The following is a 12,868-nucleotide window of genomic DNA, read 5'->3' on the forward strand; positions in this document are numbered from 1 at the left end:
GCTTGAGTTTGGTCCAAAGACATGCTCTGTAGGCTGATTGGTGGTTCCAAATCGCCCATAATGCTGCCATGTAATGTTATACTGTAGTTTACTGTAGCTCTCCATCCAGGGTGTATCCCACTGTGTACCCCAAGGTCCCTCGAGTACACTTCAGGCCCCCACACGATAACCAGTCTAGATGATGAATACGCTTTAAAACCTCTTTATACACCAAACCATCACAGTGGTGTTTCGTTTTATTCTCCACTCTATAAAGTGCTGTGGGTTTTTACACACAAGAATAAACCTTGAGCAATGTGCACTTTGCTGCAAAAACATCCTCTGGCCTTTAAATTGTCCACTTTATTGGTCATCCCATTACCACCGAGTGGCTCATGCCTCGTGCCCAAACCATTTATAACTCAAACTACACTTCACCTGATCCAGCAAGTCCAGGGTTTGGAAGCACTCCAATGTCAGAGCTATCTGTTTTATGATCACCAGGTTACAGCTTATGATTTCAGAGAAGTCCGCTGAAAACATGTCAAGCTGCTGGGAAACTTCCTTTTACAAATAAAGCATGCTGATAGAGGAAAGTAAAGACTAGAGAAATTCTATGAAACAACTCCCTTACATGTAAACACAAACCTGTATGATCATAAACAATGTAAAAAAACAAACAAACATGTTTTTAACCAATCAGATTCAAGAATTCAAACTTTTTTGGAGGACAACACACTCTTTTTTATCATTTATGCATCCCATATGAGACACTTCTCAGCCCAGCTGTTATGGAGTGAATGGGAACACCACTGGACCATGACATAACAACTAATCCACACCATGTGTGGACAAGAGAAGAGCTTTATGATCTTATTGTAATACCAGCAGTACATGTGTGTAGTGTTTAAACCCCCAGCAAAGCTCATCTACAGTGTCAGTTGGTGCTGGTAATAAACCATCATCCAAATGATGCATGCTCTGACTTGGGCTTTTTTTTTGCTGATGGATGAATGGTTACAGTATATTTTTAAAATAAATAAATAAATGAATAAATAAATAAATACCCACCAATGTGATAGGGACCACACCCTAAAACCATCACACTCTGATCTCTAAAGTCCAGGTCATGTTCCTGTTAAAACAGATGTGAAATAAATTTAAAAAAAATAGCTACCTAGCTAGATAGCTAATACTGTAGATAGATAGTCTGGTGTAAAGTTGATGTAAAAGTCTGGTGTAAAGCTCATGTAAGAGTCTGATGTAAGAGGCTGATGTGAAGCTGATGTAAGAGTCTAATGTAAGAGTCTGATGTAAGAGTCTGATGTAAGAGTCTGGTGTGAAGCTGATGTAAGAGTCTAATGTAAGAGTCTGATGTAAGAGTCTGATGTAAGAGTCTGGTGTGAAGCTGATGTAAGCGTCTGATGTAAGCGTCTGATGTAAAGCTGATGTAAGCGCCTGATGTAAGCGCCTGATGTAAGCGTCTGATGTAAGCGTCTGATGTAAAGCTGATGTAAGAGTCTAATGTAAGCGCCTGATGTAAGAGTCTGATATAAGAGTCTGATGTAAGCGTCTGATGTAAAGCTGATGTAAGAGTCTGATGTAAGAGTCTGATGTAAGCGTCTGATGTAAGCGCCTGATGTAAGAGTCTGATGTAAAGCTGATGTAAGCGTCTGATGTAAAGCTGATGTAAGCGTCTGATGTAAAGCTGATGTAAGAGTCTGATGTAAGCGCCTGATGTAAGAGTCTGATGTAAGCGTCTGATGTAAGCGTCTGATGTAAGCGTCTGATGTAAGAGTCTGATGTAAGCGTCTGATGTAAGCGTCTGATGTAAGAGTCTGATGTACGAGTCTGATGTAAGCGTCCGATGTAAGCGTCCGATGTAAGAGTCTGATGTGAAGCTGATGTGAAGCTGATGTAAGAGTCTGATGTAAAACTGTAGCTTGACATTTTCCAACATAAAATAGACTTTAGAGTCTGCCTAATTTATAATTTATCGTTCTAACTAAAAAAATGCACACAGTGATTAAGGGAACAAACCTGTTTGGGGACGTAAATGTAACTATAAACGGATTAAAATTACGATTCGTGAACCAAAATGCAATTACAGGTAATTTGTTGTGGTATAAAGGAGGAAACGCTTCAGGGTGTGCTATTATTACTATTATTATTCATATCAGTTAGACTGTTTCTTATCTTGAGGTTTATGTGAATATGTGATTAGCGCGGCGCCTCACCTGGCCATGGTAGGTACAGTACAGATAGTTAGTGACAGCGGGATATTCTGCAGCCAGTGTGTCGATCTGAAAGACAGAGCAGTGTATGAATATCGTTAGACCAGCTGTCTGAGAGAGACGGCAGGCATGCATAGGGCACGATGCCCTGACCTGTTTGACCCAGGGCTGGATGTTGTGGCTTAGTCTCAGGGAGCGTGCCTCCGCCTCAGACGCCCCGAGGGCGTGGCCCACCTGCCGGTCTGAGAAACCCTCCTGCTTGGCCCTTAGCAACACATCACCTGAAACACTGGAGCTGAGAAAGAAAACACAGACGATTAGCATCACACACCTAAAAACATGCATCTTACTCCGTATAATATCAAAAAAATCTGTAAATGCTTTCGAACTCCTAAAATTGCTCAGGTACAAGAATGGCAATAATGACATTAACATGATGATGACTGCAACATAAAAAAATAAAGTGACGCAGGGGTATGATCCGAAGATTGCAAGGGTGATGCTGTAGCCTCTGACAGCCGGGGGCCCAGAGCGAGAGAAAGAGAGCGAGATTAAAGAGAGCTCCAGCATCAATCACGGCTCTATAGCCAATCACAGGCATCCGTGAGCTCACGCAAGCGGAAGGAACAGGATAGCGCTACCCTCCGAGTGTGCAACGCCGCTCCCAAAAAGACAAGGTCGTGATTTCGAAAAGATGCAGCTAGTGCCATCACGGGTGGGAACTGGATACGACTAAATTAGGGAGAAATTTTGGGGGAAAAATCCTCCCCAAAGAAAACAAAAAAGAACGATCTAATCAGATGATCGAGTAAAGTTTTCCACATCATGATTATAAAGAAGCATGATGTTCACATTCAAACGATGTAATCATGAAGAAGAAGCGAAAAAAGCCCTACGCTACCACGGGATTGCTATAATTACAGTCAGCCCTGGAGTGTGCACACACACACACACACAGGGTGCTGTTATGTTCTGGTGGGTGGTTTCCATTGGCATCGCTGCCTCTGCTGCTGCCTAACTGCCTTTGTTGCTGCAACACCAGAAATCCAGCCTGCCAGCTTCCGCGCTCCTGATTGGTTTAAGGCGTTTAACGATGCCGAAGCACAGACTCGGTGTGTAAACACAGTGTGACGGGCTGTGCGCTAGTACGTTCCAAACAAATGTGCCGTGCATTACGGTAACGAAAAACAGAAAGCCTGCAGATTCTGAGAGAGAGAGAGAGAGGGAGGGAGGGAGAGAACGAGCGGCGGCAGACTCGCGTTTGGAGATGCACCAGCATGGGGCAGCGGGTCTGTTACACTCCATACTGTCGCTCTCTGTGGACACACAATCTCACCAGCTATCCCACACACCAACTGTGAGCTTTTACTACAGCCAGTCTCAGAGATACTCACGGACCTGCGCAGCTCAACAACGTTTCAGCAGCTCATATGGCCGCTTTACAGTATTTAATATAAAATTATAACAAAAATGTAAAATGATACCCAATGCGGCGTGATTAACGATCCTGATTAGGTTCAAGTTTAACACAATCACTTATTTTTGTTCCTGATTTACTTTAATTACTGTGTATTAGCACTGTATTAGCCCCTCCCCCTCACTATTCTGTGACATGATTTGTTAATTGAGCCAAAGGTGCCGGTAAGTTTTTCTACATGGGTTTAACTTATAATGAACAACAAAAAGTAAACATTACGATTTTATAAATATCCTGATTCTAACAAATTATTCGCTCTTACAGGATGCTGTGCTGCCTGCCAATATGAGAATAGTCTAGAGTGCGCCACCTGTAGGTTGATAGAGGAACTGCAACATTTTACCCCCTCAGACATATCACTCATCATCTACTGTATACCGCGTTATCCTGTTTACAGGCTGGCAAGGGGAATCTGGGAACGCCAATTAGTCTAATCTGCATGTCTTTGGGCTGCAGGAGGAAACCAGAGAACCCGGAAGAAACTTGCACGTAAAGAACATGCAAACTCCATGCACACAGAGACGGGATTGAATTTGGCTGGGAATTTAACCCACACCCTGGTGGTGCTACAATTAATTTACTGTACATAACAAAATCAAAATTTTTTCTCATCTCTAATGATTATCTTCATTATAATTAAAATCATCATTACCAAAATAATTTAGTCAACTGTATTTTTTTCTTCACACAGTTTTTATTTATTTATTTTTTAGCTATAGCATTTATGTTTATTTATTCAAAAAATCATATAACAAAATTTGTGAAAAAGTGTCTATGATAAAAACATACCGTAGTTATATTTGGAATACTGCATATTACTATAAATGCAGTCATCGTTTTAAATATTTTAAGCATATCTGAAATGTTTGATATTTTCGTACAGCTGCTTCGTGGTAATGCACATTGTTGGAAATGCGATCTGAATAAAACTGAGCTGATTTAAATGAAACATGATGTATGAAGCAGTCTGGAGCTGAATGTCTAGACGCAATGTATGAAAGCTTATAAACTGTTTAAAACCTTTTTCATAGATAATGATATCGTGTCGAGATAAACTTGTCACACATACAGTACAGCGTTCATGAACACTCTTTCCAATGTGCATGACTGGACATTTCACTGGACACAGAAAAACACATCTTTTGTTGGACACACATACATTCAACAGACCACTTGATTTTTTTTTTCCTCCCTTCCTGTCTATCACGCCCCACTTCCTATTGTTTACCTGTAGAGTGATGAAACAATAAGCCGCTGAGTGAAATGCACTTTGTCTACTAACAAAAAAAGCTGGGTTATGTGACAAATATAAGCTAAAACATAAAACTGGACTACTGAAAGGAAGCAAGGAGCGAAGACTTTCACGTGTTTCCTCCGAGCCACGTCACGCCATTTTTTCAAAACTGCGAGCTCACACACCATTGGGAGTGGCGTAACACACTCGGAGGACAGCGCTATCCATGATTGATGCGAGAGCACTAAGTGCTGCCCATCCCTCCTTTGGCCAATCAGCTCTCTCTAGACCCCCGACTGCATTAAGCTACAACATCATGTGGGATTCGAACTTGCGATCTCCAGATGATAGGTTGAGAACTTTACCGCTGCGCCACTTCTTTTGTCACATGTGAAAAAACACTTGGGAACCGTGCCCTCATCCGCTGGAAAAGGTGGTCTAGAGTACGGTATGGAACGGTACTTGTGCACTTGTGCATGGACTAAATCAGATAGGGAAGAGAACATGACCCGTACCTGAAACTAGTCAAGTGTGCCTAGTGTAAAAGTGCAGTAAATGTCATGTCTCTTACAAAGCCTTCATCTTTTTTTTTTCTTGCCAATCTTAAGTGCCACACTCCAGACCAGTAGGTGGCGGTATTGCACCAACCGGGTTATATCACTTTTGTTAAATTTAGAGCATCTGCACAATAACATTTTAAGAAAAACATTTAAAATCGTGAATCGATTCTGAACAATCCAACATACAAATCAATCCAAAACAACAATCGATTGATTAAATCGCTTTGAACTAGTCGGAGCACAGGGTCCTTCATGGCGCAGCGCCCCCTGGAGCAGAGAGGCAGAGCAACAGAGGCGACTTGAACCCCTTGAATCCTTAAAACCTTCTGATCAGTAGCTGTGAGCCTTCACTCTAAGTGAACGTGTCCTGATTTCTTTAAAGCACTGCTGCAGTGTGGATCACTGACTCACTGGGGTCGGCCCACAGAACACTTACTGAAAACTTAATCTATCCCAACATCGCCATCTAGTGGCAAGCACTTCCCTCCTCTACAAATCTAACTGACGGGATATATAATCTGTATACTGTATACTTGTGGTGTGATCGTCACCTGTTGTACTGACGCAGGTGCTGCTCCAGCTCTGTGATGCGCCTGAGTTTGTGCAGAAACCATTTATCGATAGCTGTGAGCTCATGAATCTGATCCACGCTCACTCCATCATGCAGCGCCTAGAGGGACAAAAAAAACAAAATAAAGCAAAACAGAACGTCAACACTTAATGCTTAGCGCTGCTTAAACATTCTGTTATGAGAAACCGGTTGTTCAGAGCGCTGGGACGAATCACATGAGACGTCGGGTGTGTTAGTAAACGGGAACGAGTAACATATTGTTAGGTCGTTGGTAAATAAGGGATAATAGCTCCTGATAGCGAGCCGCCAGCGAGCCGCCTCCGCTGAATATAAAACGCCGACGAGCCGTGACCGCCCGGGCGCCAATCGGAAGTCGGCCCTTGCTCGAGTGGAGAGAGAAAGAGAGGGAGAGAGAGAGACTGGAGTGAAAATTACGGTGTAGCAATTACCGCAAGGCTAACCTTGAGAGTTATTGATATTTCCTGTCTTGATGCAATTAGGGCCATTTGTTCCTAATAAGCAAGAATTTCACGGAATGCTTGCTTTCACACGGCAACTGGATACGTGTGCATATTTATATTTATATCTCAAATCATTTTCAAGGTTACTCAAAAACAAGTTTGGAAAATGATTATTAGTAATTACGTTTCAAAAATCTATTTCAACAGATTAAACAGGTGAGAATGTTCTCCCGCCCACTCACAGGGCAGCACAGTCACGCTGAAATCCTCTGATAGATAGATAAATAAATTCTTATCCTGACTGGATGTTCGATCATATAACCGCGTGTGCTGGCGATCGCGTGAGAGCGTACACAACGCGGTATGAGCCGCCTACGCCGGGCCGAGCGGAGTGAAGCTGAAGAGAAGTGTGTGAGGGTTACTGAGAGCCACAGCGGTCCTGAGCTCTACCTTAGCCAGGGAGAAGATGCGCGTGCTGGAGGGAACGGCCAGCTCCCGGTGCAGATCGTGCTGATCGCTCCACGGCTCCTTCAAGGGCAGGTGCGGGGCGAAGCCGTCCACGGAGGGGTGGCACATCCGCAACGCCTTCTGGATGCTCTCTTCAAAGGTACGACCCACCGCCATGACCTGGGAGAGGAGGAGAAAAGAGGAGAGAAGGAGAGGAGAGAGGAGGGGAAGTTAAGAGAAGAGGAGAGCAAGATGATGTGGAAAAAAGAGGAGAAAGGAGTAAAGTTAAAGTGGTGTAGAAGAAGAGAGAAGGAGAGACAGGAAGAGCAGAGTAGAGCAAAGAAACAAAAAGAAGAGAAGGGGACAGAAGCGGCGGTCCCTCACCTCCCCTACGCTCTTCATGGCGCTGCCGATCTCGCGGGACATGCCCTGGAAGCGGTCCAGATCCCAGCGCGGGATCTTGGTCACTATGTAGTCCAGACTGGGCTCGAAGCAGGCCGTGGTCTTTCCCGACACTACGTTCTTTATCTCGGGCAGAGGGATGTCCAGGGCCAGCTTGGCTGCTACGAATGCCAGCGGGTACCTGGGGTGAGACATTTCACTCCAGTCATTCAGACATACGAGGACTCGTTACTGACAACAACTGCAAGAGTTCACCATCAACATCCAGGAACCAAACAAGACAAGAAACAGTCATTTTAATTACATCTTAGGAAGTGTTTAATTCCTCAAAAATAACAACTTTATGTAATACATTTTATTAAATAACCATAACAATTAACAGTAAAATAAATACATAATAAAATAAAATATATTCTAATAAATAAAATAATAAAAATGTATAATAACAATAAGAAAAAAAACAAATTCTTTGATTGATTTCCTCAACAGTTGTATTTTATAAAATGTATAAAATAATAAAAAATGTAAATAAATTAAAATAATAATAATAATAACAATAATAATAATAATAATACCTTTATTTTAGAAATGTTCTGAACAGTTTTATTTTATAGATTTTATTTTATAGATTTTATAATAATATTTCATATATTTATGTAGTTGTATCTAATTTCCATCCATCAGTAAACGCTCCCGACCAGGGAAGGCGCAGCGCTTGGCCAATCTGTTCTCTGGACCCTGGACTAAGGACGACTGTAAGCATCGCCCGGGAATAAAACTCATTTCCGGCGAATGTGCTTTTGGTGTTGGCACTCAGGGCTACGATGTGTTGGTATGTTGCTTTTACAAAAGACAAATACATAATTTTTCAACATAATATTTCTGCTTTTCGATACATTTTGTCCATCCGTCAACAAGCTTCCGTGTTCCCTCATTAAAAAATGTTTTAGTCTGAGCTGCGAGCCATGAATGCACCGCCGTCTCAGTGTAACGAGCACTGTTGATTGTTAAACCTTTTTCCTGATGATGTTCCAATACTTTTGGACCTTGAGAATCCCAGAAAACTGCAAGCGTTGATGAATTTCCCTGCTGATGGTCGACCTTTGAACTTTTTCTCGGCCTACGATTAAGGATGTTTCCGTTCCAGACTCTGCCATTTACTCTCAGACTCGTAGTGATGAATCCGTCTCTCGTCTCCAGTAATAATTCTCTTTAAGAAACTTTCACTTTCCTTAGAGTATCGGTAAAAAATTCTGACACGTTCACACCTGCACAGCAGTGACGGCGGAGCTGAAGGAGCTGATTAGACAATTATTAAAGGTTTTAATATTATACCTGGAGTGCGGTTAATTTTTGACTTACCTTTATACATCGAAACTCTAAGCATCCACAAAAACAAGTATATTAAAGAGGAAAAGTTTAAAATTATATAAAACATCAGTGAAGCAGCTACCCGTCTCCATCACTTTATTAATGAACAGTGAACCGTGGACGCTAAAATATCCGCTAGTGAATAATCTGTACTTCTCATAACATCATTTACAGTCAAACATCTCTTCATACAGTCTGGCTCTCGGACAACCTCTCTCTCTCTCTCTCTCTCTCCTTCACACCGTCTTACTAGGGGAAAAAAAACCCTATTGTTTCATTCTATGTGGTTTTATTCTGTTTTTTTTTCGTTCTCTTTCTAAAGTCTGAATGTCTAAATGTCTTTCTAAATATACGGCGCAGTTTCACACTGAACAGCCTGACTGGTGGGTGGGTGTTGTCAAAGTCTGGCATCCAATGTGTTTAACATTTGGCAGGAGTCGTTTCTCGATAGTTCTGTGACAACGAACACAAAGCCGGCGTGTTAATCGCTCACTTTTCTAACTTTCTGGAAAGTTTCGCAGGTGAGGCGCAAAAAACATTTTCCCTCCTGTTTCTCTCCGAAGCTCGATAAATACCTGCAACTGCGTTACCTAAGGGGCGGCACAGCGGTATATTGGTTAGCACTGTCGCCTTGCACCTTCAGGGTCTGGGTTTGATTCCCGGCCAGGCTTGATTCCCGTCTATGCGTGCATGGAGTTTGCATGTGCTTGGTGGGTTTCCTCAGGGTACTCCGGTTTCCTCCCACAGTCCAAACATATACAGATTAGGCTAAGTGGCGTTCCAAATTGGGTTGGCACCCTGTCCTAACCCTAACCCCGCCACGTGCCCTAAGCCTATTCTGGGATAGGCTCCGCCCCCCGCGTCCCTGAATACAGGTTAAAGCGGTATAGAAGATGAGTGAATGAGTGAGTAAATGCTTCACCTACAGAGACTAGCTTTTATTATTAAATTGATACCAGAAGCCGTGATACAACGCTAAGTATTGTATGTACACTCATTGCCAAAATTATTCGCTCTTGAGTAACATCCAATTCTTACTCCATAGGGTTTAATATGATGTTGGCCCCGCCTTCTTTGCAGCTATAACAGCTTTAACTCTTGTGTGAAGGCTTTCCTCAAGATTTAGGAGTTTGTTTATGGGAACAAACACTGATGTTGGATGAGAAGACCTGTCTCCTCGCAGTCTCCGCTCTAATTTATCTCAAAGGTGTTCTATCGGGTTGATGTGCAGGACGGTCAAGTTCTTCCACACTGAACTCGCTCATCCATGTCTTTGTCACGGAATATAACGTCACTTAATTACAAGGCTCAAAGTTATATTATTTTTCAGTATAAGTTAAAGGCATTATCACGGCTTATAATCCCCTAGGAGGAGTAGATCAAGAACCATCAGGTGCGTTTTGGCAAACGACACAAAATAACTGACTTCCTGTTGAGTCGAGCCCAGGACATGCGACAGTTGTTCGGCTCAATGAGTACTAAATGTGTACCGCATTTCGTGTGTATAAGCTATGCAGCAAAATCTGGTGTGGGGGCCCCTGAAGGCCCCGGGCCACGCCACGGTCAGGCATCCCAATGGCAGCAGATTCCAACTTTCTGCCAATTTTCATGAGTTTTTGAGCATGTCAAGACCCCAAAAAGCCCAAAAAGGTAGAAAAAAAAGATAAATAATCCCGGATCCTGGAGGTGTGATGCCACAGTGCTCATCATTACGTCACCGTGCCACCACTATTACATACGTATCAAGGCCCAAAGTGCAACCACTCATTACCATGTTTTGGTGAATATATATGCATGCAGGGGTGCCATAAAGTCGGGGCTGAAAACTGCTTGAGCAATTGAAAAACGCTGGCTTAAAAATATACATTTATACTGTGATATAAATTTTTTCTTTAAAACTGCATGACCCACCCCCTTTATCTGTTATCTTCTCATCATATATCCTCAGCATAATCCTAAAACACCTCTTATGATTTATAAAGCTCAAGCCCAAAGGTGCATTACCCAGTAGCTTTAGACGCCAGCGCTGAGCTTCTGGACAGCCGGGCGTTCACCTCGATGATGCAGTACTCCAGGGACGCCGGGTGCAGGGCGTACTGAATGTTGCACTCCCCGACAATACCGAGGTGACGCACCACCTTAATGGCCGTCTCCCGCAGCATGTGGTACTCCTCGTTGGACAGCGTCTGACTCGGTGCCACGACGATCGAGTCACCTGGAACAGACAAAAAGACACCAGCGGTTTGATCTGATCTCTGTTAATATGTGACGTTATTATTCATTCACGTTTCTCTAGCGCTTATCTTATACAGGGTCAGGAACAAGGCGGGATTTTATGTGACAGACCAACACAAAGTGGCACATCGTTGTATTTACTAATCAGGAGACTTCTGAAGGGGGATCGGGGGGATCAGAGTAAAGGGGGCTGAATACAAATGCACGCCAAACTTTTCAGATTTTTATTTATAAAAGAAAAATTTTTAAACCATTTATGATTCTTCTTTCACTTCACAATAAGGTACCACTCTGTGTTGGTCTGTCACATATAGAATCCCAATAAAATACACTGACGTGGCAAAATGTGGAAAAGCTCAAGAGGTGCGAAAACTTTTGCAATGTATTAGCATTGCACTACATTTGGCTTTTAAACTCAATATAGATTAAAATGTTTCAGATCGTTATAGATCTTCATAATACAGAATCATGCAGAAGAAATACATTTGAGAATCCCCCATCAGCAGTTAAACCTAAGTGTTATTGCATCATAAAATAGACGACCCAATCACACTGCAATATGCAAATTTAGGCATATCAACGGCCCAGAATGTTTGGAGTCGTTTAAAATTTGTAAATTGATGAAACCTAGATTTCTTAATGAAGGTAAACTTTTAGACAGAGTTTTATGCTTCTGTATCATTAGACATGATGAACACGGTGCTGCACCTGTGTGGATCCCTAACGGGTCGAAGTTCTCCATGTTGCAGACAGTCACGCAGTTATCAGCCACGTCTCTGACCACCTCGTACTCCACCTCCTTCCAGCCCTTCAGAGACTTCTCCACCAGGATCTGACTGCTCATGGCTAAAGCCTGACATGTAAAACACAAATTGAAAAAATTCAACAGTTTTGTTTATTTGCCCGTTTTCACACACACACACAGCTCAGGAGGGGCTCGGTAATTAGGTCATATAGAAGCAGACGAGCCAAATTAGAAGAAAAAAAAAAGGTATGAAAAAAAAAGTGCGGTCCTCAGGTTTGGGACTCCCAAAACGAGCGTTCCTCAGGGCCAGTGAGAAAAACACATCTTATTAAAGGTATATTTCAAGCAAAAAGCTAACAGGCTGGTGGTGGTGTCAGCGTTATCACGAGTAATCGAGGCATTCAGCACTTTTATAAGGTGAAAAAAAGAAGGAGAAGGGAAAACTAAACCTCAATCAGGGGGATATCTCAAAAGGAACGCATCCGTGCATGAATTTTTTTTTAAATGGTTTAACACGCACACACCTTGGGAGATCTGAGGAAAGCCGTACCTTGCGTGCCGTCTCTTCCAGTTTGCGCGGGTCGCTGCACAGGCCGGAGCCCAGGCCGCCGAGGGCGTACGCCGAGCGCACCATCACAGGGTACCCGATTTCATCCGCAGCCTTCAGAGCGTCTGCCACCTACAGGACAACGTCAAGCATTACAACATAGCGCTCTTAAATTCTTTTCACTAGCGGCGGTTTTTACGTTATGTAAATCTTGCTCGAACTCTGTTCTTCATTCAGTCGTGTTTAGAATAATAACGAGAGGAAAACATGAGATATTTGAGGTATGTGGTGTAAATCTAATGACCTGAGATTCTAATGCATTGCTGCAGACAATAAGGAAACTGATTTAAATTATATTAATTTTATATATTTTTTAACATTCCTATATTTTTTTAACCAATGCTCACTGTAATACACAACACAGACAAAAAAACAAAAAAAGTAAAGTGCAATCATAAATGATTTACATCTGTTTTAATATAACCTGCGGGTCTGCTATTATTGGACATTAATCAACAACAGGGAAGGTGAGGCTTAGTATTTATATTCATCAAAAAACGACACAGTGGGCCCTCATGCAGCAACATCTCTTAAATTTCTCTTAC

At 42.4% G+C, this 12,868-nt stretch overlaps 1 protein-coding gene across 1 annotated transcript in view; it reads right to left on the reverse strand.

The window, feature by feature from the left end:
- Positions 1 to 12,868, reverse strand: part of cps1 (carbamoyl-phosphate synthase 1, mitochondrial) — a 70,136-nt gene that overhangs the window by 41,144 nt on the left and 16,124 nt on the right. The window contains exons 16-24 of the mRNA XM_053497132.1: positions 12,267 to 12,395; positions 11,680 to 11,824; positions 10,741 to 10,951; positions 7,348 to 7,546; positions 6,967 to 7,143; positions 6,036 to 6,154; positions 2,367 to 2,508; positions 2,217 to 2,282; positions 1,051 to 1,114 (exon numbers count right to left, since the gene is read on the reverse strand). Of these exons, the coding sequence (XP_053353107.1) occupies positions 1,051 to 1,114; positions 2,217 to 2,282; positions 2,367 to 2,508; positions 6,036 to 6,154; positions 6,967 to 7,143; positions 7,348 to 7,546; positions 10,741 to 10,951; positions 11,680 to 11,824; positions 12,267 to 12,395 (1,252 nt within the window). The remainder of the gene's footprint in view (positions 1 to 1,050; positions 1,115 to 2,216; positions 2,283 to 2,366; positions 2,509 to 6,035; positions 6,155 to 6,966; positions 7,144 to 7,347; positions 7,547 to 10,740; positions 10,952 to 11,679; positions 11,825 to 12,266; positions 12,396 to 12,868) is intronic.

This window comes from Clarias gariepinus, chromosome 5, assembly GCF_024256425.1.
Source record: "Clarias gariepinus isolate MV-2021 ecotype Netherlands chromosome 5, CGAR_prim_01v2, whole genome shotgun sequence".
Classification (NCBI taxonomy): domain Eukaryota; kingdom Metazoa; phylum Chordata; class Actinopteri; order Siluriformes; family Clariidae; genus Clarias; species Clarias gariepinus.